This window comes from Chlorocebus sabaeus, chromosome X, assembly GCF_047675955.1.
Source record: "Chlorocebus sabaeus isolate Y175 chromosome X, mChlSab1.0.hap1, whole genome shotgun sequence".
NCBI classification, from domain to species: domain Eukaryota; kingdom Metazoa; phylum Chordata; class Mammalia; order Primates; family Cercopithecidae; genus Chlorocebus; species Chlorocebus sabaeus.
The window spans coordinates 131,127,236-131,151,892 of record NC_132933.1 but is presented as its reverse complement, the minus strand read 5'-3'; the positions used below and the strand labels follow the sequence as shown (position 1 = coordinate 131,151,892).

The following is a 24,657-nucleotide window of genomic DNA, read 5'->3' as shown; positions in this document are numbered from 1 at the left end:
CACAGAGTCTGGACACCAGCCCAGAGCAGTTCTGCAGGTTCCCCAGACCTTTGTCCACGAAGCCTGAGGTGGTATCTGCTACAACTGTAAGCAAACAAGTTGACAGTGGCTTCTGATAGTGGCCCTGCGGGATTCCTGATAATGCAGCAAACAAGCAGGATTGGAAGTATTGGAGGACACCTGGTTTCTAGATTTTGCCACTGGTCCTTCCTCTTCATCTGGTTCTTGGACTTTCTTAAGTTACCATCTGGCTACCTTAAATCACAGCCAGGAGGATTCTAAAATTTATATGGCTGAACATCCTACCTTCCCTGTCCCATGCCAGTTCCAGCCTGGACTGAGGCCCCATTTGGGACACTCCTGTGTCTTTTGGCTTTGACTTGGTATGTGCTGTCTCTATATTGCCTGGTCTGGTTCCAGTTTGGGTCTAGGCCCCAAGTCCTTTCCCATAAGCCACCATTTCTGGTGCCCAACGGGGTAGTCACTGGCCTTTCTGATTCTTGTTCTGTAATGTTTTTAATTGATTTCTGTTAACAATTCTATCCATGACACAGGGCATGGAAAGAATTTGAAATCCCACATAAAAGGAGGCACTCATCTTGGCTAAAATGAGATGCTAACCTGTCTTATATGTCTAAAGTACTGTAATAGTGATAGTATTATGTGGACCTTGAGCCTTGTGGTTTTCACTGCATTTGACACTATGGACATGATGGACTTATTCAATCTTCAAACCAATGATCTGTTTGATCAAATAACTGGACAACACAGGGTGAGGGTGGGTGACAAAGTGGTGACCCAAGAAGAAAAGTAATCAATCCAACCAGTGAAGGGTTAAGTGATGGCTGGTCCAGGGTATTTACTGCTTATGAGTTCACTGAATCAATCAATGTTAAGAAATGTTCTCCTTCTGTAACCACAGACTATGACTACTGAAGTCTCGAAATCTCTGACGTATCTGCAGGAGAAAAATAAGTCAAAACCAAAACAGCTTGCTACAAAAAGTAAAGATCATTCCTTGGCTTAAAACAATGACTGTACTCATTTGGAATTCAGATCGATTACCCTGACAACTTAGATTTTCACATTACCGTAAGAATAAAGAAAAATAGGTCTCTCTGAGTGGTTTTGCATTAGAATTTGTTAAGGAGAGAAGAATCATTAAAGTCTTCTCTGAGAAAATAAAGTAACAAAAATGTGTTCTGGATATTCTGGTACATTTTTAATATTTGATTGAGTTGTTATTCTTCCTTGTTCCCTGTAATCACACAGCCAAGGCTACTGAATCAACCCCACTGCTGAGTAACACTGCAAGATCCTCTCTAAGCTCATTTTAAAACAGCATTCCTCTGAGTCTTCAAAACCAACTTCTTCTGAAACTGGAACTGAGGTTAAATTTAGGTCAACATGGATTTCATAAAAGTAAAAAACCTTTAAAGTTTGCATTAAAAATTCATGTGTCCAACTGAACAGCCTTGGTTGGGTGATGATAATCAATATGACAAAAAGTTAAGTTCCCCTCTCCAGGCTTTCTAACAAGGAAGTTCTGAAACTTCATCCCTACCACATTGAAATATTTCATCTCAACTTGGCAACACAAGCAGGACTAAATGTGATACTCACTCATCAATTTGTTCCATTCTGTCATCAGTAGTAACAAGTACATGTAGCCACGTGTCAGGTTAGTTCCTGCTCACATCAATTTGTCCCCATCCAGGTTCCTGGGATTCAATCTATGGTCATAGATCCACTCTGTTTTACTCTTACTCCTGTGTTCTTTTATGTAACTGTGCTGAAAACACCAGTTACTGTTCTTTTATTTTAACTCAAAACGGCTCCTCACTTTCTCTGACTATAAAGAAACCTTTTCGGCAGAACTAACTTGCAAACATCCAAGTAAGTCAGTGTAAGTGACACAAATAACACTGCCACAATGCATTGGACTGTCTCACAGAACATTCCGTTCCTTATTCTGTCTAGAGGAGAAGATACAGCAGGGCCCTATCTGCCCCACTGCTTGCCTCTGCCATCCAGTCAGAAGATTTCACCCCAACACCAACAGGAAGCATGCAATCCATCTGTAAGGTGTGGTGGGAGGAAGGGATTGAAGCAATTAACAAGTAGGTGATAGCACTAACTTTGAAGGCAGACTCCATTTTTAGAATACATGATAGATGGGGAAACTCAATCTCTCTAAGACTCATCTCAAGAATGAGAGCAATAATTGGGTATCATGAGGCTTAAAAAAAATGGACATAATGCTCTTCACAGAGTATCTTGCTCATGGTAAGTGATGAATAAATGTTTCTAGTGTTCAGCATGTAGTGAACACTCAATAAATATTGATTGAATAAATGGGTGAGTGACTAAATGAATGAATGGACAATTAACCAGATAAAAACCTGTTTTATGTTCCCAATACAGATTCCTCTCCTCTAGACTTAAATTTCTGCTTAAGAAATGGAATAGATTGTACATTGTGGGCTTAGTAATGTTGGAAAAGGGTAGATTTGCTCCCAGGGTCTCCTAGGAGAAAGAGTGATGACTTGGGCCAATTCCACACTCCCCTGCTGGCAGAATTCCCGTACCAATCCACAGGAGCCAGGTGGAGGTTGTCTGAACCCTCACAGGGGATCATTATTGAACAGATGCAATTAAAATGAAAATGAGATCACAAGCCCTGCTTGCAGTGCCTTGTAAGGCAGCATGCAAGTTTTGAGCCTACCCTAGAGTCATTATGGCATCCTCTTGGTCTGCCTTACACAAACCTGGGTTACTTGATTAAAGGACTGAACTCCTGGGTCTCTGCCTCTTTATACTCCCAAACTTGTTCAATTCCTTGATCCTCTGATCCTCTAGCTCATGAATAGCTTGTTGCTTTTTGTGATACCTGGGTGAGGAAACTGAAGCATGAAGTGAGGGAGGTTTCCCTGGACTTCAAGATCAAAACCTCAAGGCCTTTTCCCAAGCATCTTTCCTCTCCCAATTTCATCCTTCCACAACTAAGAAGGATGATCAGAAAGAGAATGGCAGGCTAACATCCTCAATGGATCTACGACTGGTGATGGAATAAGACAGGCCCAAAAACTTGGCTTTACCAGAAAACTGCACCAGAAATACTGACTTAAATTGAAGGCCCCTAGTATTTAATGAACTCTTGTAGAATTTTCCAGATTTCTTCAGTGGAAGGCTTCCTTAAATCATTTTACAGAGGCCTTTTTGAGACAAAGAAGATAGTTTCTCACTCACCTTTTTTCTTCCAACTACTGTTCAGCTTTGGGGACGTATTTTAGTTCACTTTTAATATTCTGGATTTCTGATAGATTGACTGCAGGTCCTGGAAGTTTCTTTGCTCCTGGAATTGGCTTCTTCTCCTCATCTGAGGTGGGAGGAACACCCTGAAGAGAAAGGAGAAGAAATCCAACTCACCAAAAAAGACATCTGATCTCTTTGGGCCATGAGCATGAACCAGAAAAAAAAAAAAAATTAAAGCAACAATGATGTCAAAGTGTGTTTCTAGCAGAGTGACTGTCCCTTGTGTTGTTGAGACAGCCTTAGAGTTTCAATAAAATCTCCTAAAGTTTGTTGTGAAGTGTGGAATAAAGTTGGAAGAAGAAAACAAGTAATTTTCACATAACCTAGAAAACACTAGAGTACATTCAACTTCTGATAACTAACAAAAATTACCACTAGTTCAAAGGATTTGTGTTTCCAAGAGAAGCATCTTACAAGATTAACTTTAATTTGTAATCATACAATTATAATATGCCTGACAGCAAAGATTTGTACAATGTTAGAGCATAGCAAGCTCTAACAATAATTTAGTCCAGGAGCTTCCTGTTTTGTTCGGGGTGTAGTGGCTGCCAGTCTTTGTTCAAATAACATCTTTGGGATGCATAAACAAACTGAAACAAACGTAAGCAAAACCTTTTTGAATATGGGCACCACAAGGGAGAGCGGCAGAGGAAGCCCAGCTCTCTCCTGCTTTGAGAAGTATTTTAAATTTCCTTTCATTGAATGTTATATTTTTGTTGCAGCTTTAGGGCAGGACCCACATCCTATCCTTTTCTGTGGCATTTCCAATGTCTGGCACAGAGGTGCGCGTGCATACTTGTTGATTGTTGTTTAATTGGATCAATCCCAAGAATGTACCATAATGAAAATCTATGCCTCTATGTGCATACACCAAACACACATATAATGGTAACTATAAAACAAGATCAGTTGCTGTGTGTGGCTCCGAGAACTTCAACTCATGTGTACAGAAAAAAAGTTGATTATTAGCCTCTTCCTTCTATTTGCTAGAGGTGGTGGGTAGGGGAGGATTGTTCTCTGTGGCCCCAGGGAAAGGTGTTGGAGAACATTTGATCACCGTGGCAGCCTTGAGAACGCGCCTCTCGGATCAGTTTACTGCAGAGAGGATAATTGAATGACGGCTCCAGCTGCTTCACATTGAAATCCAGCCATCCATCACCAAGCTGAGGTCACACTTCCCACGGGCTGCTTGTAGCCAATGAGTGAGTGCGACAGGAATTCTAAGGCAGGCCCATTCCTGGGAGACATGGGACTCGTCTGCGGAGCGACTTCACCTGGAGAACTTGCCTCACTACAGCACTGAAGTCTGAGATGCTTCCACCCAACCCTCTATCCCTCTCTCCCTCCCAGCCTCATGCAGCTCCCTCCCATTTTTCCTTACAAGTGTTTTCCCCAGCAAATATCTTTGGGTCAGTTTCCTGAAGGACCCAAACTAACACAGACTGGCGGAGAGCTCCATCTGCTTGGCCAACAACTGGGTGAACCAATACAGTTCCCGGGAAAAGAAATAAGTAACTGCATGTTTGCCTCTCACCAGAGAGGGTGGGCCCTATGCTCTATGCCCCGCCTCCACCCCACCCTTACCCTCAACCCCCACCAGCAGCCCTGTCATTTGGGTATTAAAGCTGATGGTGTGTGTTAATCCCTGTCTGGATCCTATGTCTAGTTCTCAAATTGGTTAGAACCTAAAGGAAGAAAGTATTCAAGCTTCCCCAAACTCTAACAAATTGCTTAGTAGACATGTCCTTTATAGAAATGTTTTAAAATTGTTTATCGGAGGGGATGAGTAGACATAAAATATTGAGGTGCTATTCTTCTACTAAGGGCTAATGGCTTTTCCTACAGTCATTTTCTTTAGATCTGGTACAGTGCTGATGAAATAGCTAACGTTTCACCCAAACAAAATGATAAAGTATTTCAATGTAGACTATACCTGCTGTAAATATCTGGAAAATACTGTTTCCCTGGGTGAGTGTACAGAGCCCTAGAAGAAGCTGGTTGTTGTTGTTGTTGTTGTTGTTGTTTTGTCATGCATACAAATTTATCACTTATAAATGTAGATTTAGAAGCAATAATTAAAACCATAAAGCATCCACTTGGAGGACTAGATATTCCAAAATGTTCTTTGCTATGCTTTCGGAAAGAATTTTTTAACAAGGCTATAAAGTGCTGTGTGTGTGTGTGTGTGTGTTTTATATACGTGTAGTGGTGAAATAAAAAATGTTTCCTCACTTATAAATGTTCCCACGGCTGTTAGGTGAGTAGATCTTAATAAGGAAGCATGAAAGAGAAAAATGTTTCCAATTCCTTCTGTTAAGTTCCTGGATAAGTCACATTTACTAACTTTGTAACATCAAAATGTTCTATATTGGCACATTTAACACATTAAAGCCAATGTCTGTACTTACATGTTTATATGCAAAAATTTTGAAGTGAACATATGCAGATTAATAATATTTAATAGGTACCTTCCTCTCAAGTTATTAAAACTTCAATGCATTGTGTTTTTTAATTTATCAGTGTAAGACTTTTACCACTCGATTTGGTAAAGTCATATATAATGAGAAATTATAATTCAATATATTTAGTAATTAGACATGATATTGACTCAGGAAGAAGGGGGTTAATGGTGCATTTTCTTAAATGAAACTTTTCTCATCTTTTAAAAACACAACAGGACAGTGGTTTGTAGTTCTCCTTGAAGAGGTCCTTTACATCCCTTGTAAGTTGGATTCCTAGGTATTTTATTCTCCAAACAAATGGAAGAACATACCATGCTCATGGATAGGAAGAATCAATATCGTGAAAATGGCCATACTGCCCAAGATTATTTATAGATTCAATGCCATCCCCATCAAGCTACCAATGAGTTTCTTCACAGAATTGGAAAAAACTGCTTTAAAGTTCATATGGAACCAAAAAAGAGCCCGCATCTCCAAGACAATCCTAAGTCAAAAGAACAAAGCTGGAGGCATCACGCTACCTGACTTCAAACTATACTACAAGGCTACAGTAACCAAAACAGCATGGTACTGGTACCAAAACAGAGATATAGACCAATGGAACAGAACAGAGTCCTCAGAAATAATACCACACATCTACAGCCATCTGATCTTTGACAAACCTGAGAGAAACAAGAAATGGGGAAAGGATTCCCTATTTAATAAATGGTGCTGGGAAAATTGGCTAGCCATAAGTAGAAAGCTGAAACTGGATCCTTTCCTTACTCCTTATACAAAAATTAATTCAAGATGGATTAGAGACTTAAATGTTAGACCTAAAACCATAAAAACCCTAGAGGAAAACCTAGGTAGTACCATTCAGGACATAGGCATGGGCAAAGACTTCATGTCTAAAACACCAAAAGCAACGGCAGCAAAAGCCAAAATCGACAAATGGGATCTAATTAAACTAAAGAGCTTCTGCACAGGAAAAGAAACTACCATCAGAGTGAACAGGCAACCTACAGAATGGGAGAAAATTTTTGCAATCTACTCATCTGACAAAGGGCTAATATCCAGAACCTACAAAGAACTCAAACAAATTTACAAGAAAAAAACAAACAGCCCCATCAAAAAGTGGGCAAAGGATATGAACAGACATTTCTCAAAAGAAGATATTCATACAGCCAACAGACACATGAAAAAATGCTCATCATCACTGGCCATCAGAGAAATGCAAATCAAAACCACAATGAGATACCATCTCACACCAGTTAGAATGGCGATCATTAAAAAGTCAGGAAACAACAGGTGCTAGAGAGGATGTGGAGAAATAGGAACACTTTTACACTGTTGGTGGGATTGTAAACTAGTTCAACCATTATGGAAAACAGTATGGCGATTCCTCAAGGATCTAGAACTAGATGTACCATATGACCCAGCCATCCCATTACCGGGTATATACCCAAAAGATTATAAATCATGCTGCTATAAAGACACATGCACACGTATGTTTATTGCGGCACTATTCACAATAGAAAAGACTTGGAATCAACCCAAATGTCCATCGGTGACAGACTGGATTAAGAAAATGTGGCACATATACACCATGGAATACTATGCAGCCATAAAAAAGGATGAGTTTGTGTCCTTTGTAGGGACATGGATGCAGCTGGAAACCATCATTCTTAGCAAACTATCACAAGAACAGAAAACCAAACACCGCATGTTCTCACTCATAGGTGGGAACTGAACAATGAGATCACTTGGACTCGGGAAGGGGAACATCACACACCGGGGCCTATCATGGGGAGGGGGGAGGGGGGAGGGATTGCATTGGGAGTTATACCTGATGTAAATGACGAGTTGATGGGTGCTGACGAGTTGATGGGTGCAGCACAGCAACATGGCACAAGTATACATATGTAACAAACCTGCACGTTATGCACATGTACCCTAGAACTTAAAGTATAATAATAATAAAAAAATAAATAAATAAATAAATAAATAAAGACACACACACACACACACACATAACAGGAATCAGATTCCATTTATTTTATGGATTTGTAATTGTAAGAATTATAGTAAGTTAAGGCGTAAACAAACAGGGTTCCAGATGGCCCCATTTGGCTAATAAATAAGTCCTTTTTTAATTTTGTAAGTGGATATTTGAATGAAGAAGGGACATGAAAGACATTCTTTGGCTTAGATAAAGAGAGTGTAAAAGAAGCCTTACCAGCTACAGCAGCATTCTCAGTTTCAGGAATGGCTGTTGTGAAGGGAAATGTTTCCCTTGGGGGTCACAGAGTATTTGTAAAACTTGGCAAAATAGTGAAGCATATTCAAGTGATATCACCTTCATCTCCCTCATTATTGCCAGATATCCTACTGAGTTTTTCCCTAAACTCTCCTGTGTGAGACAATACAATCTGACCTGCTCATTCATGCTCAAACACCAAAGATTTAATAATAACGGCACACTGTTAACTGTTCTAAGTTACATGTACTAACTCATTTAATCCTCATCTCAACCATATAAATCTGGTACTATTATCATCCCTGTCTTACAGTTGAGGAGACTCAGGCACAGAAGGGCTAAGAAACATACAATCTGACCTGCTCATTCATGCTCAAACACCAAAGATTTAATAATAACGGCACACTGTTAACTGTTCTAAGTTACATGTACTAACTCATTTAATCCTCATCTCAACCATATAAATCTGGTACTATTATCATCCCTGTCTTACAGTTGAGGAGACTCAGGCACAGAAGGGCTAAGAAACATACAATCTGACCTGCTCATTCATGCTCAAACACCAAAGATTTAATAATAACGGCACACTGTTAACTGTTCTAAGTTACATGTACTAACTCATTTAATCCTCATCTCAACCATATAAATCTGGTACTATTATCATCCCTGTCTTACAGTTGAGGAGACTCAGGCACAGAAGGGCTAAGAAACTTGCCCCAAGGCCACACAGCTAGGAAGTGGCTAGACCAGAATTAAATGTTTGCATCTTGTAAAGGAGCCAGGTGTAGAGGGAAATAATTAACAGAAAATCCCAACATGCTATTTTGTGGCTTAATGATGATAGTGTTTCAGTCAAAAGAGAGATTTGGGAAGCTTAATAGAGGCTTGTCAATACCCTTCAAATCACTTGAAGCAAGCAGCTGATTCTTACGCAAAAGACCAGCCCTGTTTATTAAGGTTTAGCTGTAAGGCCTCAGAGTTGGGCACATGCCCATCTGTGGCTGGGCCAAGCAGATAGGTGTACTCCAGCTCTGTGAGCAGAGCAAATGTCTTACCAGAACCATAGGTGAGCCAAAGACAGGGTCAGTGCTCACAGGCCTTGGCAGACAGCCAAAGATTCATTCTGGCTTCCTGTTGGGGAACATCCTCTTCACATCTGAGAGGGTGTCAGGATCAAAAATCCTTCTGAGTTTAGATGAGGAACCTACTGAATGTGATAGAGGTGATCTGTTCTGTTCAGAGATGGTATGTTATGATCTCTATACAGTAACTATCCTCATGCAAAGCTAGGCAATGAACGAATTTTAAGTCTACAAAATTAAGCAATTCCAAGTTTGCAAACTAGATAATGATAATAAATGTGGATGTATATGTTATTTCAAATCCACATTTTATTTTCCCTTTCAAACTATGCCTTAAAATGTGGCTGGGGCCTGAAGCTAATTGACAAAATCCTGCTTAACCCACCCTGTGGCCAAGCCAAGCTGTCTAACTACTCCCCTCACAATGTTGTCTTCCTAAGAAACTTAATCTGAGGTCCAGGCCAGAGACTGAATCATTAGATCCCACTCCCTCCCCAAGACTCCACAAATCCTGAGAGTTTATTTCTGCTTTTATGGTAAAGAAATACCATCCCTAGCTCCACCCTCCTGCCCAATGAGCTCTGTGAGAAAGGTATGGTACAGTTCAAGAAACACTCCATCTGTTGGGCAATAAGTTGCTCCAAAAAAAAAAAAAAAAAAAAAGAAGGACAAAAAGAAAAAAGAAACATCCCTGGGGTCTTTGTATCTTTGTGAATACATCACTCTCTCCATCCTATGAAAAATACTAGTTGGCCATTTGTATATGTGGTTAATTATAAAGTAGGTGTTCACAAACCAAGCTGTATCAGTTCTTGCCTATTTTAGAATGCACTGCAACCATCAGATTAGATACAAGGCAAGAGAGAGCAAAGTGCTTCCCCAGTCCCCTGAGACACTTGTGTGAAGGAAAGTACCAGTTGTACAAAGAAGAACCAGGGGCCATCTGTACCACAGGTGGAAAATGAAATGTGAGCCTCCAAAACAGCTGTTACATCAGTCAATTTAGTGAGAAAAGTGGGTCAAACTACCTTCCGACTGATTGCCATGGTAGTGACAGACACAGTTTAAGAGGAAGCACAGGAAGCAAAGAAAATCTAATTACAGATAAATGAAGGTATAGAAGAATTCCACCGCCATCCCTTCTACCTCCCCATGCCTTTTCCTTACAACATGCAAAAAACAATAGGCCCAGGAGTGCTTCATGAAAATTGGATAATTACATCAAGTGATGAAAAATAGTTTATGGAATACCTACTAGGCTATGCTATGTCCATTATATCATGCCTCTTCCCTCACAGTGACCCTCTGAGGAATGGAGGGGATCCTATTTTGCAGACGCAGACTCTGAAATGCTTGGCCCAAGTCCCAGATGGAGACCTCATGATCATGAGTAAACTTGATGGCAAAGTTAACAGTACCAGAACTTGAGATTATGTAACTATAAAAGCAGAGTAGGGCCAGGTCTTTCCAACTGATATGTTCAAAATTTGTATTCATCAAGAGTGACTTAGTGGCTACAATTCCAGCACTTGATGATATCACTCAAATACTCCATCTGCTCCTTTCAAAAATTATCTTTCTACTGATAGGAGACTGGAACCACTAATTTAGGACCACATCAGGAATATTCACAGGAAAAAAAGGTTACAGGCAGAACAAAGTTTTATTAGGAACCTTTGAAATGGTAATAGATATTCTTTTGGGACAAATACCAAAAATGTCACTTGGTAAAGTTTAAAAGCCTTTTTACCTTTTTAAAAAGATGAAATACAGTTTGCTGTGCCTTGTGGCTTTATTTGATTCCATTTTCCATGTCTTATGCTGATAAAATGTTCCAAAACCTTCACTATCTTTTTCAGAATCAGACCTTCCAGGTTTCAGCAGAAAAGTTACAATTGGGTAAGAAATAAAAACATCTGAGGAAGAAACTCTTCCCTTTTTATGGCATTCATTATTAATTGTAGCCTCCAATTTAGCAGACTAGGTACTTGATTTTGGGGGAGAAGTAAAGAATTAGAAAGAGGAAAAATACAGAAATGGAGGCTTGATAGACTCCCTTGCAAAGTACCCTTTTCAAAGGAAACATTTAGAGATTGAGTTTTTGTTTGTTTGTTGTTTATTTGAATCCTCAAATAATTTAATGTGCTTACTTCCTGCATTCCCACTTATCAGAAGCTCTACTAAATATTATTACATCCTGCTCAGTTGGATAAATGATCCCAAGTGAAAACTTGCCAATCTAGTGACTACTGCTGGACCAAAAACTTATCAGAGACTTTATCCTCCCCACCACACACATGTGCACACACACACATGCATACACACAATCAATCAATCAATCAAATAATCAGTCAATCAACAGACTGGAAGTTAAACTCAGTACCTTCAAATAATGGTGCCAGGTACAGTACTTAAATTTGGCTGAAGGGAAGGGAGGAGGCAGTGCGTTTCAGGGCGGACTAAGCAAGACAACTAAAGAAACGTACATACTGTATGTGATTCCTTGACACACAGTCATTTGCCCCCTCCCTTGTCCTGGAGAGCCAGCCCTTGCCTTGCCTCTGCCCCCTCTGGTGAAGATTTTAGAAAGGAAAAACATTGCTGTGTTCTGAGAGCTGAGGTTTCCTCACCTCCTCCACTTCAGGAATACATTCTTTTCTTCTGGGGGGTTGACCTGCTCCTGGTCGAAAGGCTCCCATTGGAATATTGATATTTGCCTAAAAGAGAAAACAGGGTAGGTTTAGCTCAAGGAAAGTAAGAAATTGCGATGCCATTCTGAGACAGTAATCATTGTGAAGAAAAATGCATCTGAAAAGTACATCTTCAAAGCTTTTTATCTCAGGAAAATTGCTGTAATGACAGCATAAAAATATGCAAAGGAAAATTTGACTTCCATTTATTACAGATTACATTTATTACAGATTTCATTTATTACACATGCTTAGGTCTGTGCAGTGATTTTACAATTTCTTGTTGGATGGAAGAATTGGAAGACAGTTTGTTCTGGCTGTTGCCCTCCTGAGATGCATATTATTTTTCTCTCTTGGGGATAAGGAGGGAACATATAATGACAGGCAAGGAGGAAAGAGCATCTGCATAAGTCATCCCACACCTTAGCCCTCCTTCCAGTCCCTTCAAATTTACCACGTGGGAGGGGAGACATTTACACATCCTAAGCTACCTCCTCCTTTCCATAATGTCCTGCACTTTATTGCTTTAGTCTCTGAAATTGACACTCTTCTACCTTTTTCCCAACATGTACTTGTGTGGGTCAGTAAGGAGTAAAGAGGGTGCTTGGCCAAGCTCCCTTTGTATCACCACTCATTGACTCTTCTCTTTTATGTTGATAACATACTAATCTCCATCAGTGGTAAACATAAAATACCTACATGACATCCTCTAAACATTAAATTAGGTAGGGATATATTGACACTGTAATTTGAACTTGGTGAGATAATGTGTAAATTTGAATTTTTCCCATACTTATTTGATGTTAAATGGTGAAAATATGTAATGCAGATCAAAAATGTCTTTAACCAGTATTATCACTCACGTAAAACAACCATCAAATACTATTTTAAAGTAGAATACAATATTTTTCCACTGAAGATACAGTGTTGCCTTATGAGTAATTGGATATGTGGGCTTGAAAAGTTGAAATTTCGTTTTGATGTTATGCATGTAAATGATGCCTGAACAAAGGGAGCAAAATATTTTTTTATCTTATGACATGGATTGTATGATTTTGGCACCACACCAAAGGAAGTTATTAGGAAGTGTGGTAAGTCCCATTTGGAACTGCCTGGTACAAGCTCTGTTGCCAGGGGAATGATTAACCCTATGAAACAGGAAGCATCCAGTGTCCATGTTCATGCAACATGGCAAGTCTGTGTTGTGCTCCCTTCAGGAGCAAAGCAGGAGGTGACTTTTCCTACCCAGGAGCTTTAAAACACCCCATCCTTACTAGAATAATGCTGATACCACAGAAAGAAATAGATCCAAAGTATTCGTGGAAAGTAACCAGAGAGGTACATCATTGTGGAACCATTCCTAGTACCAACAAGCCAAGGAGTATTTTTAATCAGTATGTACCACATATGTTAAAATATAAACCCAGCACAACTTTAGAGAAAAACATTTTAAAAACCTAAGGCTGAGCTTTCTATGCTATTCTTACGTGTAATGGAAATACCAGGTGGCCTAGAGTGGGAGGAGGAGGGAGCATAAGAGAGGAGAAAGATTTGTCTTATATGGTGGCAAATATGGAGCCATACTTCATGAATTCCAAGATGCATCTCTTTTAATATCTCTAGTCAGAATGTGTCTTACAATCAGCAGTGTCCTACAATTTAAGTTGGCACATTTGCTTTATTTTGGCAGGATGTAAAATAATGGTATTTTACAATTGACAGCGTCTTAGATTGAATGAAATATCATAGGGGCCTGAATAAAGAAGATCAAGACAGTGTAAATAATACAGAAGATAATCCATATTGGACCAATAGACTATTTCCATCACTACAGTTTGGATGAAAGAGGGGAAAAATCAATATAGGGATTATTTGGGGAAAAAGTTAACCAGTTAAAAGTTTAATTAAATTGTCCCTACCCCAACCCATTTATTAAGCATCTACAGGGGGCATCTTCCTAATGGTGAGCTCAAGTTATCATATTGTTTCTGAAAGACTTGATTGCTAAATTAACTCATTTAATCAAGTATATATGCTCTATAGTAGATTGTAGTTTTTAGTAAGGGGACATGTAAAGGTCATCCAGAATAATATAATATTGTGAAGGGCATGTTATGAGATGACTACTTTTCCTGTTTGGAGATTAATTTTAGTGATGCGCCCCCATGTGGCCTCTCCATGTTTCATGGGTGGCTTACAGTAGTGAAAAGAGCCTAATGCTAGCAGTTGCCACAAGTTATCTGTGCTTGAAAAAGTAACAACTGCTCTGGGTCTCATTGTCCCCATTTGTAATATGAATGTTAGGCTGTGTCAATGGTTTTCAAACGTCTTAACCAGGGAACCCTTCCTTCCTTCAAATGAAGTACTGTAAGAATATATACAGTGCAAAGCAGGCAGAGATGGAGGGTTTAAATACCTGCATCCTCACAACAAACTTTTGAGGTTAGTGTTATCATCTTCATTTTACTGATGAAGAAATGAATCCTCGGAGAGGCTAATTCTCTCAAGGTCATACATATAGTTCCAGGAAAAGGCAAGATTCCAAATTGAAGCTGCCTGACTTTAGGGACAGACCTTCTCACTCTCTCAAACCCGTCTCCAAAGAACTCTTTTCACGTGGCCAAAAATAGCTCTCACCAGCTCTAAAATTCTCTAAAGCAGCTCTGATATTGGAGACTTACACTTTGAGAGTGGCCTTTGAAAAGGGGCACATAAAATGGATAATTTCATAATAGATACCAAAGAAAAGCCACATTGAAAAATGAGCCATTAACTCACCGACTTGACACTTTTTCTTCTTTAAAAGCATCACTCAAGAAATCAGAAAAACCTAAATGGAGTTTTATTTTTTTTTTTTTTTTTTTGACAGCAGATATTGACAGGAACCAAAGCAGCCTGAAAATATGTCGAACATTCAATCATAATGTGCACCAATAAGGGAGTATAAGAGGCGTGCTTTGTCAATTGAGGCATGCATTATACTATTAACAAGACGATTAGAGATGTTTCATTAGTATAATTGTAGGGCAGTAATCTTTGAGTGACAAGTCGTAGAATAAATTATAGCCATATGAAAAATTCCTTATAATTTGAATTTGATAAAAATATGTAGATCTGTAGCCCTCGGTTTTTATTCCATTGGCCAGAAAATTGGGTCATATCTTGTCTCTTTCACTGACTTACTCTGTGTTTAAACACAAATGAAATACTTTCTCAGCGACTAATTTTTCTACCTACAAATTGAGTATGGTATTTGCTACTCAAAATAGGCTTAAAATACAAGCTAAACTTTTATGAAAGAATAAACAAACAGAAAATGTTTAACATCAATGACCTAGAGTTGATATTAGGTTAGGCTTCCTTCTCCCCACAGATTCTATGTAAATGCAGATGAAGCAGTCTCTTTTTTTCCTTTTGTAATGCAATCCTTTGTATTTCTTTTCCCTCCTTGAGGTTTATTCATTTTAGAGATTTAAAAATATGCCCCTGATGCAGCAGACCTGGTGCATCACTTTCCCAAGCTATATATAATTTGTTACATCCTCCAAGTTGGGAATGGAAAAAAAAATCCACTAGATCATCTTTTGCCAGAATAGGATACAGTTCCCTGATAGAAGACCTATCTGATGTGAAATTAATACTACACTTGATCTCACTAGGTGAAGAAAAGTAGAAAGAATTCCCTGTAAGTTAATTCCACTACTCCCTTAATTATTTGTATTGTTCTCTTTGCTTGGCTCCGGGCTTTAAGCCCAGAGGATTCTGGAAACAATATTTCCTCCACACCCCTTTCTGTGTAGCTTACAATGGAATGACATCTTCTTTCCCCAATGGGTTGGATTCTGATAGCTGCCAGCCGGCTGGGTACTGACAATTCCTATTGAACTTTGCTTTCCACAGCCATTGTTCTCTTATCTCCCCCTCCCTTTTTGTCCCCACTCTGTCTCTCCTTTTCTGAACCCACTGTGAGTTTTCTGAACAGTTCAGAGGCTTCTGGAGTTTCCTCCCAATGCATTATTTGTTTCAGATGACCCCATACTGATTCGATCTTTACTTTTCAAAGGATTCCAGCAGCTCCTGCCAGAATCTATAGCCTCCCCCATGCCATTCTTCTGTAGTATGGGCAGAGGAAATTCTACGGGGTTGCATTTTGCATTATTTCTTTCTGCTCTTTCCTATTCTCAGTCTTAGTCATTCTCTAAACGGAGCAAGATATGACATTTTGAGATTTATAGCATCTTTACAGAAGACTTCAGAAAGAGGTTTGTTTTTTCATAACAGATTAGAAAATGAGATTCTTGTTTGATATATTAACATAAAATGAGAGAGACATACATATCTACCTACTAAAATATAGTCAACTTATTTTAAAATAAAATTCTGTATCACTGGAATGCATAACTGCTTAGGGATTCTTGAAATGTGGAGTAGATTCAAAACACGGAAAACTTTCTCACACAACACAATTTTGAGAAACTTCTACTTTGCCAGTGTTCTTCACCCATGATGTTTCACATTGAAAATGTTTTTATTTTTGCTCTGTTCTCAACACTTTTTTGTTCTCTTCAATAATTTCCTGAATGACTCAACTGTAATCTCATCATCCAGGGAAAGGCAGATTTCAAGAATATACTGTACAACTATTAAGATAATGTGCACAATTGGTCGGGGGTAGGTTGTATTTCTGAAGTGCTTTTGGATGTCAACATAAAAAAACATGACATCTTTTTGCGAGTGTATGACTGCTTTGCCTCATATCACAAATGTAGAGCTAGGCAGAGCCGCAATGGTCATTAGCTGGAGGTAATACTGAACCCACTTGAGAGTAAGACTCCTACATTCCAGTTCTTAATACACTTAAAAGAAACCAGCATTGGAAATCATAAACAATGTATTATAGTGGTTTATGTAAGAAACAGTAGATCTATGATCAAAGAAAAGGCCTTGTCTCTACATTAAAACAAATGCCAAATGAAAGTTAATTTTTAATGTTTTAAATTTATATAAAATATTGAAAGAAGGCATGTATGATCATTATGATTTTTAGCTTTAATCTATCAGATTAACAATGGACGGTGATAGTCTATTCCTCTATACCAATGATTGTCATATATTTGGAATCATTTTTAAACTGGAAATCCTACACAGGAAACACTTAGAGTCTTTAATGCCTAACTGTAAATATTTTCATCTTCCATGGAAACTGCTTTCTTCTTCCACATTATGCCCTAGATAAAGGAGAGTGGAAGAACAATGACAACTAGTGGGGAAAGGAAAGAAGTACTGAAACATGGAGCGTCAGAATATTCTCTTTCTCTTCTACACATAGATTGGGTAGCAACAGAAAACTTCCCATGCAAAGAAGCCACACACTCACTAATGATGCAGGACTCATATAATTTTTTTCAAATGTATGACAAATGCCTTAAGTTGGTTTAGCCATGGTCGTTTGAATTTCAGGACCATGTTTATCATTGAGTCTCTTTACTTTGTACTTTTAACTCCAAGGCAACTTACTCTTAAGGTGACTTTAATCAGTGTAGACTATCTTCTTTACTTATATGCCGACACTGTTTCTAAATATTGAGTTCTTTAAAAGGGAGGCACCCAGCATCCATAAAATGGTAATTGCCTCTCAAGTAGCCTTGCTGCTTATGATTATCCTTTTTTTTTTTTTTTTTTTTGAGACGGAGTCTGGCTCTGTCACCCAGGCTGGAGTGCAGCGGCCGGATCTCTGCTCACCGCAAGCTCCGCCTCCCGGGTTTACGCCATTCTCCTGCCTCAGCCTCCGGAGTAGCTGGGACTACAGGCGCCCGCCACCTCGCCCGGCTAGTTTTTTTTTTTTTGTATTTTTTTTTAGTAGAGACGGAGTTTCACCGTGTTAGCCAGGATGGTCTCGATCTCCTGACCTAGTGATCCGCCCGTCTCGGCCTCCCAAAGTGCTGGGATTACAGGCTTGAGCCACCGCGCACGGCCATGATTATCCTTAAGATGGTCCACACCCACTCCTCCAGCCTTACTCTCTGTGGCAATGGTGGGGACAGTAAGTAAAGACAGCATTGCAGAGTGGTTCCAAACACAAGCTTTGGGATCAGACTGAATAATTGATGTTAGGGCTTGACTATCCTATTTACAAATTGTATAATCCTGGGGGAGTTACTTCACTTTTCTAGACCTGACATTATGATCCATGGAAATCCCACTGCACTGGGCCAGGTATATGGTAAACCTTGAATAAACTGAAACTATTATTGTCATCCTGATAATAAACCTTAGAAGTTATTCTCAAGAAGTTCACAGACTTACAAGCTGGACAGAAACTTAGAAGTCATTTAACTGAAGCCTCTCCCTTTGAAGATCACAAGGACCAGAGGTGTGAATTTACACAGTAGAGCTAAGACTGGGGCGCAGGACTCTTTTTGGTTAGCCATGAAGTTCTCAGATCTCATGGAAGAGGACAAATAATACTCAGCTTACTTTCATTAATGGTGGAGAGAAATGATCAGTGACAATCCAGAGAAGATTGGCTCTGTGTGAATTGGGGCCCTAAGGAGGCCTGTGGTGGTTCCCAAAGTGGGTGTGTTCAGGAGAAAGGACAGGCAGGTGCTGCCAGTGGCTGGTGTCACTTGGTCTCATTAGAGAGAGTCACCAAACAGATCGCTGATGGGATTAGGTTCCAGCAGTTCTAGCTTTCCCCACCACCTGTCATGTCAAATTCTTTCATTTGAGGGAGAGGACCCAATATGCAGAGTGTGCTGATGTTACCTTGGTTGCAGCTCAATTCCCACCAACAGTGGGGTTGTAAGAATCAGCCTGGAGAGACCAGAACCGGAGTTGGCAATCTAGAGCCCACAGGCCAAATCCAGTCCACCACCTGATTTTGTAAATAAAGTTTCACTGGGACATAGCCACAGTCATTCATTTACGTACTGCCTATGGCTGCTTTTCTGGTACAACAGCAGAGCTCGGTAGCGGGAACAGACCAAACAACTCACAAAGCCTAAAATATTTATTATCTGGTCCTTTATATAAAAGATTGTCAACCTCTGGCATAGAACTTTATCAGCTGCTTAGGGGACAAAGGCCCTCTCCAGGCTAAGAAAGAATCAACTGATTCTTTCAGGATATTTTTATGCCCCTGGCAGAGATTTAACTAATACAACTAAAGAGAAGTGTAGGCTTAGAATCCCTTTACAATTCAAAAGTCATCTCTTCTTCAGTGTGGATGTGAAAGACTACTGTCTACCTCCTGTAAGGGTGGTTCTGGTTCTGGCCTCCCTCTTATTCTGGTGCACGGAGGAGATGGAATAAGTTGAAGACAAAGCCAAGGCCATTCCATGCATTATTTGGATAGTTAGAAGGCCCATCTCTGAAGGAATTTGTATACTATAAACCAGGCACTTGCCATAGATTATTTTGTCTATTCATTATAATAACCCTATTTAGTATGATTGCCCCCATTTTACAGAAAGGTGGACTAAAGGTGAACTAACATTGCAAAGATTTGTAACTATTTGACTCCATGTTGTCTGGAGGTGCATTAATTCAACTCCTGAAATGCCTGACTGTTCAAACTATGGTCAAAAGTAACTTAAATTCACCCAAGCCAGACACACTAGAAATCTAAGTCATTGTTTCTAGAAGTTTGCACTGCAAAACACTATCTTGTAAGATAGTCACTGAAAAGGTCCAATATGTTTAGAAAACATTGCATATGTTTCTGCCCTCTTAGAAATAACTTGATGCCATTCGCAAGTTATAGACTCTGAGAAAAATTTTCAAACATTAAACCATATTAGCCTCTAATCTATAACAGCATCCCATAAAACTAGTATGCCAAGGAACACACTTTGGGAGCTGTTGAAGTAGATGATGGTGGTGAATGATGATAATAGCTAATATTTATTAAGCAATTACGGTGAGCCAGGCACTGAGCTAAGTATTGACAAGCATTAAATTCATTTAAACTTCATAGTAATCCTATGAGATAAAGACTGTTACTAATTCTTCTCTTGATAGATGAGGAAACTGAGGCACAAAGAGACTAAATAACTTTCCCAAAGTCTTGCAGCTAGTAAGTACTGGAGACCTTGAGCACCTCAAACACATGGATCAGGGATCAATTCATCTTTGTGTATACCCTACACTTAGCACAGTGCCTGGCACATATTATGCACTCAGGAAATAACAAATGAACTGAATTGCAGATAAAATCCTAATAAAAATAAGTGACTAGAAGGTATGGAGTAGAACATTTCAGAGCTTTAAATGGTATTTACAGTGAGGAGAGTCCCTTATTAATCAGGGCTTCTATTTGTTCCAGACAAGACTAATCTAGATAATGTCCCTACTATAAACCATTGTGTATGGTGTAACCATGTTCATATTTTATTTCATGTACCCTACTTAAGGTTAATGCAAAGATAATAGGAAAATATCAGATAGTGCTGATCCTATTTACCCACAAGAAATAATATTTCATTTGAAGGTGCATTAAATTGGGCCTTTTGTGTGGCATAAAACATATCGAGAGAGGCAGTACCACATCTATAAGGAACCGCTGTATTGCCTTTGTTGGCTGAATGGATGGATCTTTTGTAATGCGATATAATAATGGCTACTGAGAACAGTCAGTCACAGCTTTTAAAATATTACAAATCTAAAAATATATCAAGGTCAAAATTAGTAAATAAAATGCTAGTGAATTTTCAGTGTGGATTTGAGGGAGGCCAGGGACCATTAAGGAAGAAAAACCAACATACTTTCCGTTTTAAAAGTAAGAGGGAAAAAAGGCAGCCCGAGAGAAAACTGTTTTTGTGTCCTGAAAAAATAAAAAGGAATTTTTATGTTTAGCACTTCCAGAGGTTCAAATTCAGTGATTAAAAGATATTACTTCTCACAACTTTAACATAAAGTATTCCTGAATGATGATAATAATTCTAATAATGGTTGACACTCAATGTGTGCTTACTATGCTGGGGTTTTTTTGTTTGTTTTTTTGTTTTTTTCTTTTTTAGATGGAGTCTCACTCTGTTGCCCAGGCTGGAGTGCAGTGGCACAATCTCGGCTCACAGCAACCTCTGCCTCCCAGGTTGAAGCGATTCTCCTGCCTCAGCCTCCTGAGTAGCTGGGACTACAGGTGTGTGCCACAATGCCTGGCTAAATTTTTGTATTTTTAGTAGAGACAGGGTTTCACTGTGTTAGCCAGGATGGTCTTGATCTCCTGACCTCATGATCCACCCACCTCAGCCTCCCAAAGTGCTGGGATTACAGGCATGAACCACTGCGCCCGGCCTACTATGCTGTTTTAAGTATTTTATACATGTAGCCCTAGGAAGTGAATACTATTATTTTATCTCCATTTTACAGATGTGGAAATAGAGGTGCAGAGAGGTCAATTAGGGAGAGTAATTTTCCCATGATCTTACACCAGTCCAGGATGGATTAAGGACCCTAGAAATATAGTTTCAGAGCCCATGCTACTAACTGCTTCTACACTGGGTAAAAGAGAAGATTCAAAGGCTCAAGGATGTCCACAGGTCTGGGAGACAAAATATAATTCCACTACCACTGTCAGGGAAGTCAGAGACTCACTAGGTAGACACCAGAGGGCTGGATGTGACAATGCAGAGTGGAATCTTGCCAAATGCATAGGCCCTTCCTTGGTGGTTTGTTCAATGACATGTTTCCAGAGGTTGTTGTACATCCTGCCACTTAAGAACCTCTTCAATTTAAGGATCTGTATTAATCGTGATAAGTAAAGATCTGTCCTTCCACCTACCTCTATCAGTGGTGTTTGCTAGGATTTCTAAACCCCTTGATGACGTATTTACAACCTGGCCACAAGCACAGCCCTCCACAATACAGTCAACCATTTATGATTGTGTTTCTGTTGTGATAGTACATCAGGCCTAAAATATTCAGGAACTGCCACATGACCTGCAGTATTCAGAAAAGTCCAAGGAAAAAGTTCCTTTGGAGAAAGCACAGACAGGCTCCATGTTGATGGAAAGATGGAATTTTACAATAAAGCATTGTGCCCAGAGTTTCAGGGTGGAAGCCCCTTGAGAGTCAAATACAGAGCCCTTAAGAGAAATAACAAATTAATTATTGAGTAAAAACAAATACTGAAAGTTATTTTCATAATTGTATTTTTGTTTCCAAATGCCTGCTTCCTCCTTCCCTTTTTGTGGGTGACACTTAAGTCAGTTTAAACAACCAAGGAATTTGTTTGCTGGGAGGGCATGTGGAGAACGAATAACATGTGAATTTTAAAAGATAAATACCCAAGCCCTGGGAAGAACACTTAACTACAAAAGGATATTATTTAAAGAAAGATATATTTCAAACAGATGAGTCAACAAACTGTGACTCATCTGTTTGTGCACATATCAATTGGAAATTAAAAATAAAATTGAATATATCCTCTATCAATGAACACATCAAAAACATCAAAAAACATACACACTACATTTTTTAGAAGATAATTTAATTCTCACTTATAGACTGATTGTCTTATAATTCAGAACAATTAAACAAAAATAGCTTACTTCTCCTGTCTCAGTTGTACCTAACTGGTTTTATATCCTTTCTCAATTGTACCTTACAAATCTTATGAAGAACTTTATTTTCTTCTTGAAGTTCATCATCAGCTAGGAGTGAACAATCACCAGAATTACTAAGCAATCAGGCAAGAAGTTGCAGAGCTGTTGTTAAAATACAAATATACCTACTTACCTGGATGGCTCTAACATTGGAAACTGGCTGTTTCGACATATTCATGCAGTCTTATCCCTAAAAAAACAAGTAAGAAACTGTTAGAGGTGGCAGCATTCAGATTCTCAGTCTTGATAAATTAGAATTTAACTCATGATTCAACTGGGCAGTCACCCCTTTCACTGGCCATATATTCTTTCAGTCTCAGTTTCCAAAGTTACTAAGAGACTCTCCTTCCTAATGCCTCGGGTGAGGGAACACTAGAGCGCCAGGATAAATCATTCAGGAGGAGAAATGGTGAGACGCCTCGCCCCTGATGCTAATGATATACAATCAGAAACTTGAAAGGTGCTATCATCTCCTTCCCTGCCCTCCTGACCTTCTGCCAAGAGCAGCAAAGCAAAGAGATTGTGGGAATAAAACACCTTTGTTCCGGGCCTCTGAAGTTCTTGGCTTGAAACTGAACTTTTAATCTGAATTCATAATTGCCAGGGCTGCTATAGTTCATTGGGAGTGCCTCCTCTTTGTTAAACACCCAAAAAGAAATGGCCTGTACCACTTCCTTAACTGCTGCAATGCTCTCTACTTGCTGTGCAGTATCTGTTCTGCCCAGCAACCTAGGAGATGCTCTGAGGACGTAGGTCCCATCTCCTGCTGTGTGTGCCCCCACCCTATGCTTTCAACCAGGTGCCTCATACAGAGCCCAGGCTCTGTAAACAGGCAGACAGCAAGCCTCACCTGTAAACTTTTCTTTCTAGGAGGCAAGGAAGACTTACAAATGACCATATCAAATCCTCAAGATGTAGAAGTGCTTCCTTCCCAAAAGACTTTTGCTTTCTTTAAGCATGTGAGACCTGATTTAGAGCACAGTGACTACAGCACATTAGGGGATGTGAGATGCAACTTACTGGAGATAGGGGAGAAGGGAATGGCCCAGCTCTGGCCTGTTTTTGTAGTTTGGCCTATTAAATGTCAGCAGGACCAACTGAAAAATTAAAAATTCATTGAATTCAAAGCATGCTGTGTTTTAAACCCAAACTGTAAAACAGGTTGATCGAGGTCTATCGACTGGTGTAAGTGATGTGTTCACTGGTGAGTAAAAGAATGCAAAAAGCAGTGTTGGCATTTGCCACACATCTTGTGTAACCTGGGCAATGTCACTCAATATTTCTAAGCCCATTTCCTCTTCTTTAAATTTTACCTGCTTCACAGGTTGTGGTAAGAATCCATATGACATACATGCTCCTGAAAAGGCCTTGTGAACTGTAAAGCATGATGCAAATATTTATTGTTTATTACCATCATCCATAGCTAATGACTTTGGAGTGCTGTACTCATCTCCAGCTTTAAGTTCAGAGTAATAATTTTTATAGGTATGTTCCCCAACACCTGTAGAGATAAAAGATCTGAAAAGAACTCTGTGAAAAAAAGTTTTTTGAAATCTCCAAAGTCTTAGGCTCTATTATGTGAAGTTAAACAATTCCATATTTTTTAAAAACCTCTATACTCAGGGTATCCAAATATATAGTTTTTGGAGCCACATACATGAAAACAATAGGACTCTTTTTTAAAAGTTTCACCTGAATGTCTTTGTAACATATAGATTTAGCCTCCATGCATAAGGGTCTAGGTAGAATTATTTTTAATATGGTTACAAAATTAAAAAGCAACAACAAATGGAACAGTCAAGGATACATTTTTCTCTATGATATGCTTCAAATAGATTGCTGTATTTCCTGCAGCGTCATAAAGAAATGAAGGATTTTTAATTTGTGGATCTAGGACACACAGCTTAATTCCAAAAAGAAAAGCTTGGTGGCTTAATTTTTAATGTTTTTATTCCTCAAAAGCTGTTAGAAGTCATACAAAGCAATAATTTTCACAGAACTTTAAATATCTTAGCATATGGTATTCTCTGTGTGTGTACAACTAAAGTTTAACTAATATCACTTGGGAACTTGTCCAAAAAGTTATTGTACATCAATTTGAAACAGGGATTAGAAAATTTCTTTATGTTATGACAATGGCAAGTTGAAATATTTTTTAAAATTAGTCAGTGAATGTTATACTGTATTTTTTTAAAAAACCAATTTTATATTTTCAATGGACTGATTTAACTTACTACTGGATTGCTGCTTTTGTGTGAACCTCTG

The 24,657-nt window shown here is 39.0% G+C and overlaps 1 protein-coding gene across 2 annotated transcripts in view; it reads right to left on the bottom strand.

Moving 5' to 3' along the window:
- The window catches only part of SMPX (small muscle protein X-linked), a 54,870-nt gene that overhangs the window by 28,466 nt on the left and 1,747 nt on the right, over positions 1–24,657 (bottom strand). For both annotated transcript variants that reach the window (XR_012091866.1, XM_073013262.1), the window contains exons 2-4: positions 22,526–22,582; positions 11,729–11,815; positions 3,250–3,398 (exon numbers count right to left, since the gene is read on the bottom strand). Coding sequence is in view for 1 of the 2 variants with exons in the window: in XM_073013262.1 (XP_072869363.1) it covers positions 3,264–3,398; positions 11,729–11,815; positions 22,526–22,570 (267 nt within the window). In the remaining variant the exon portion in view is untranslated. The remainder of the gene's footprint in view (positions 1–3,249; positions 3,399–11,728; positions 11,816–22,525; positions 22,583–24,657) is intronic.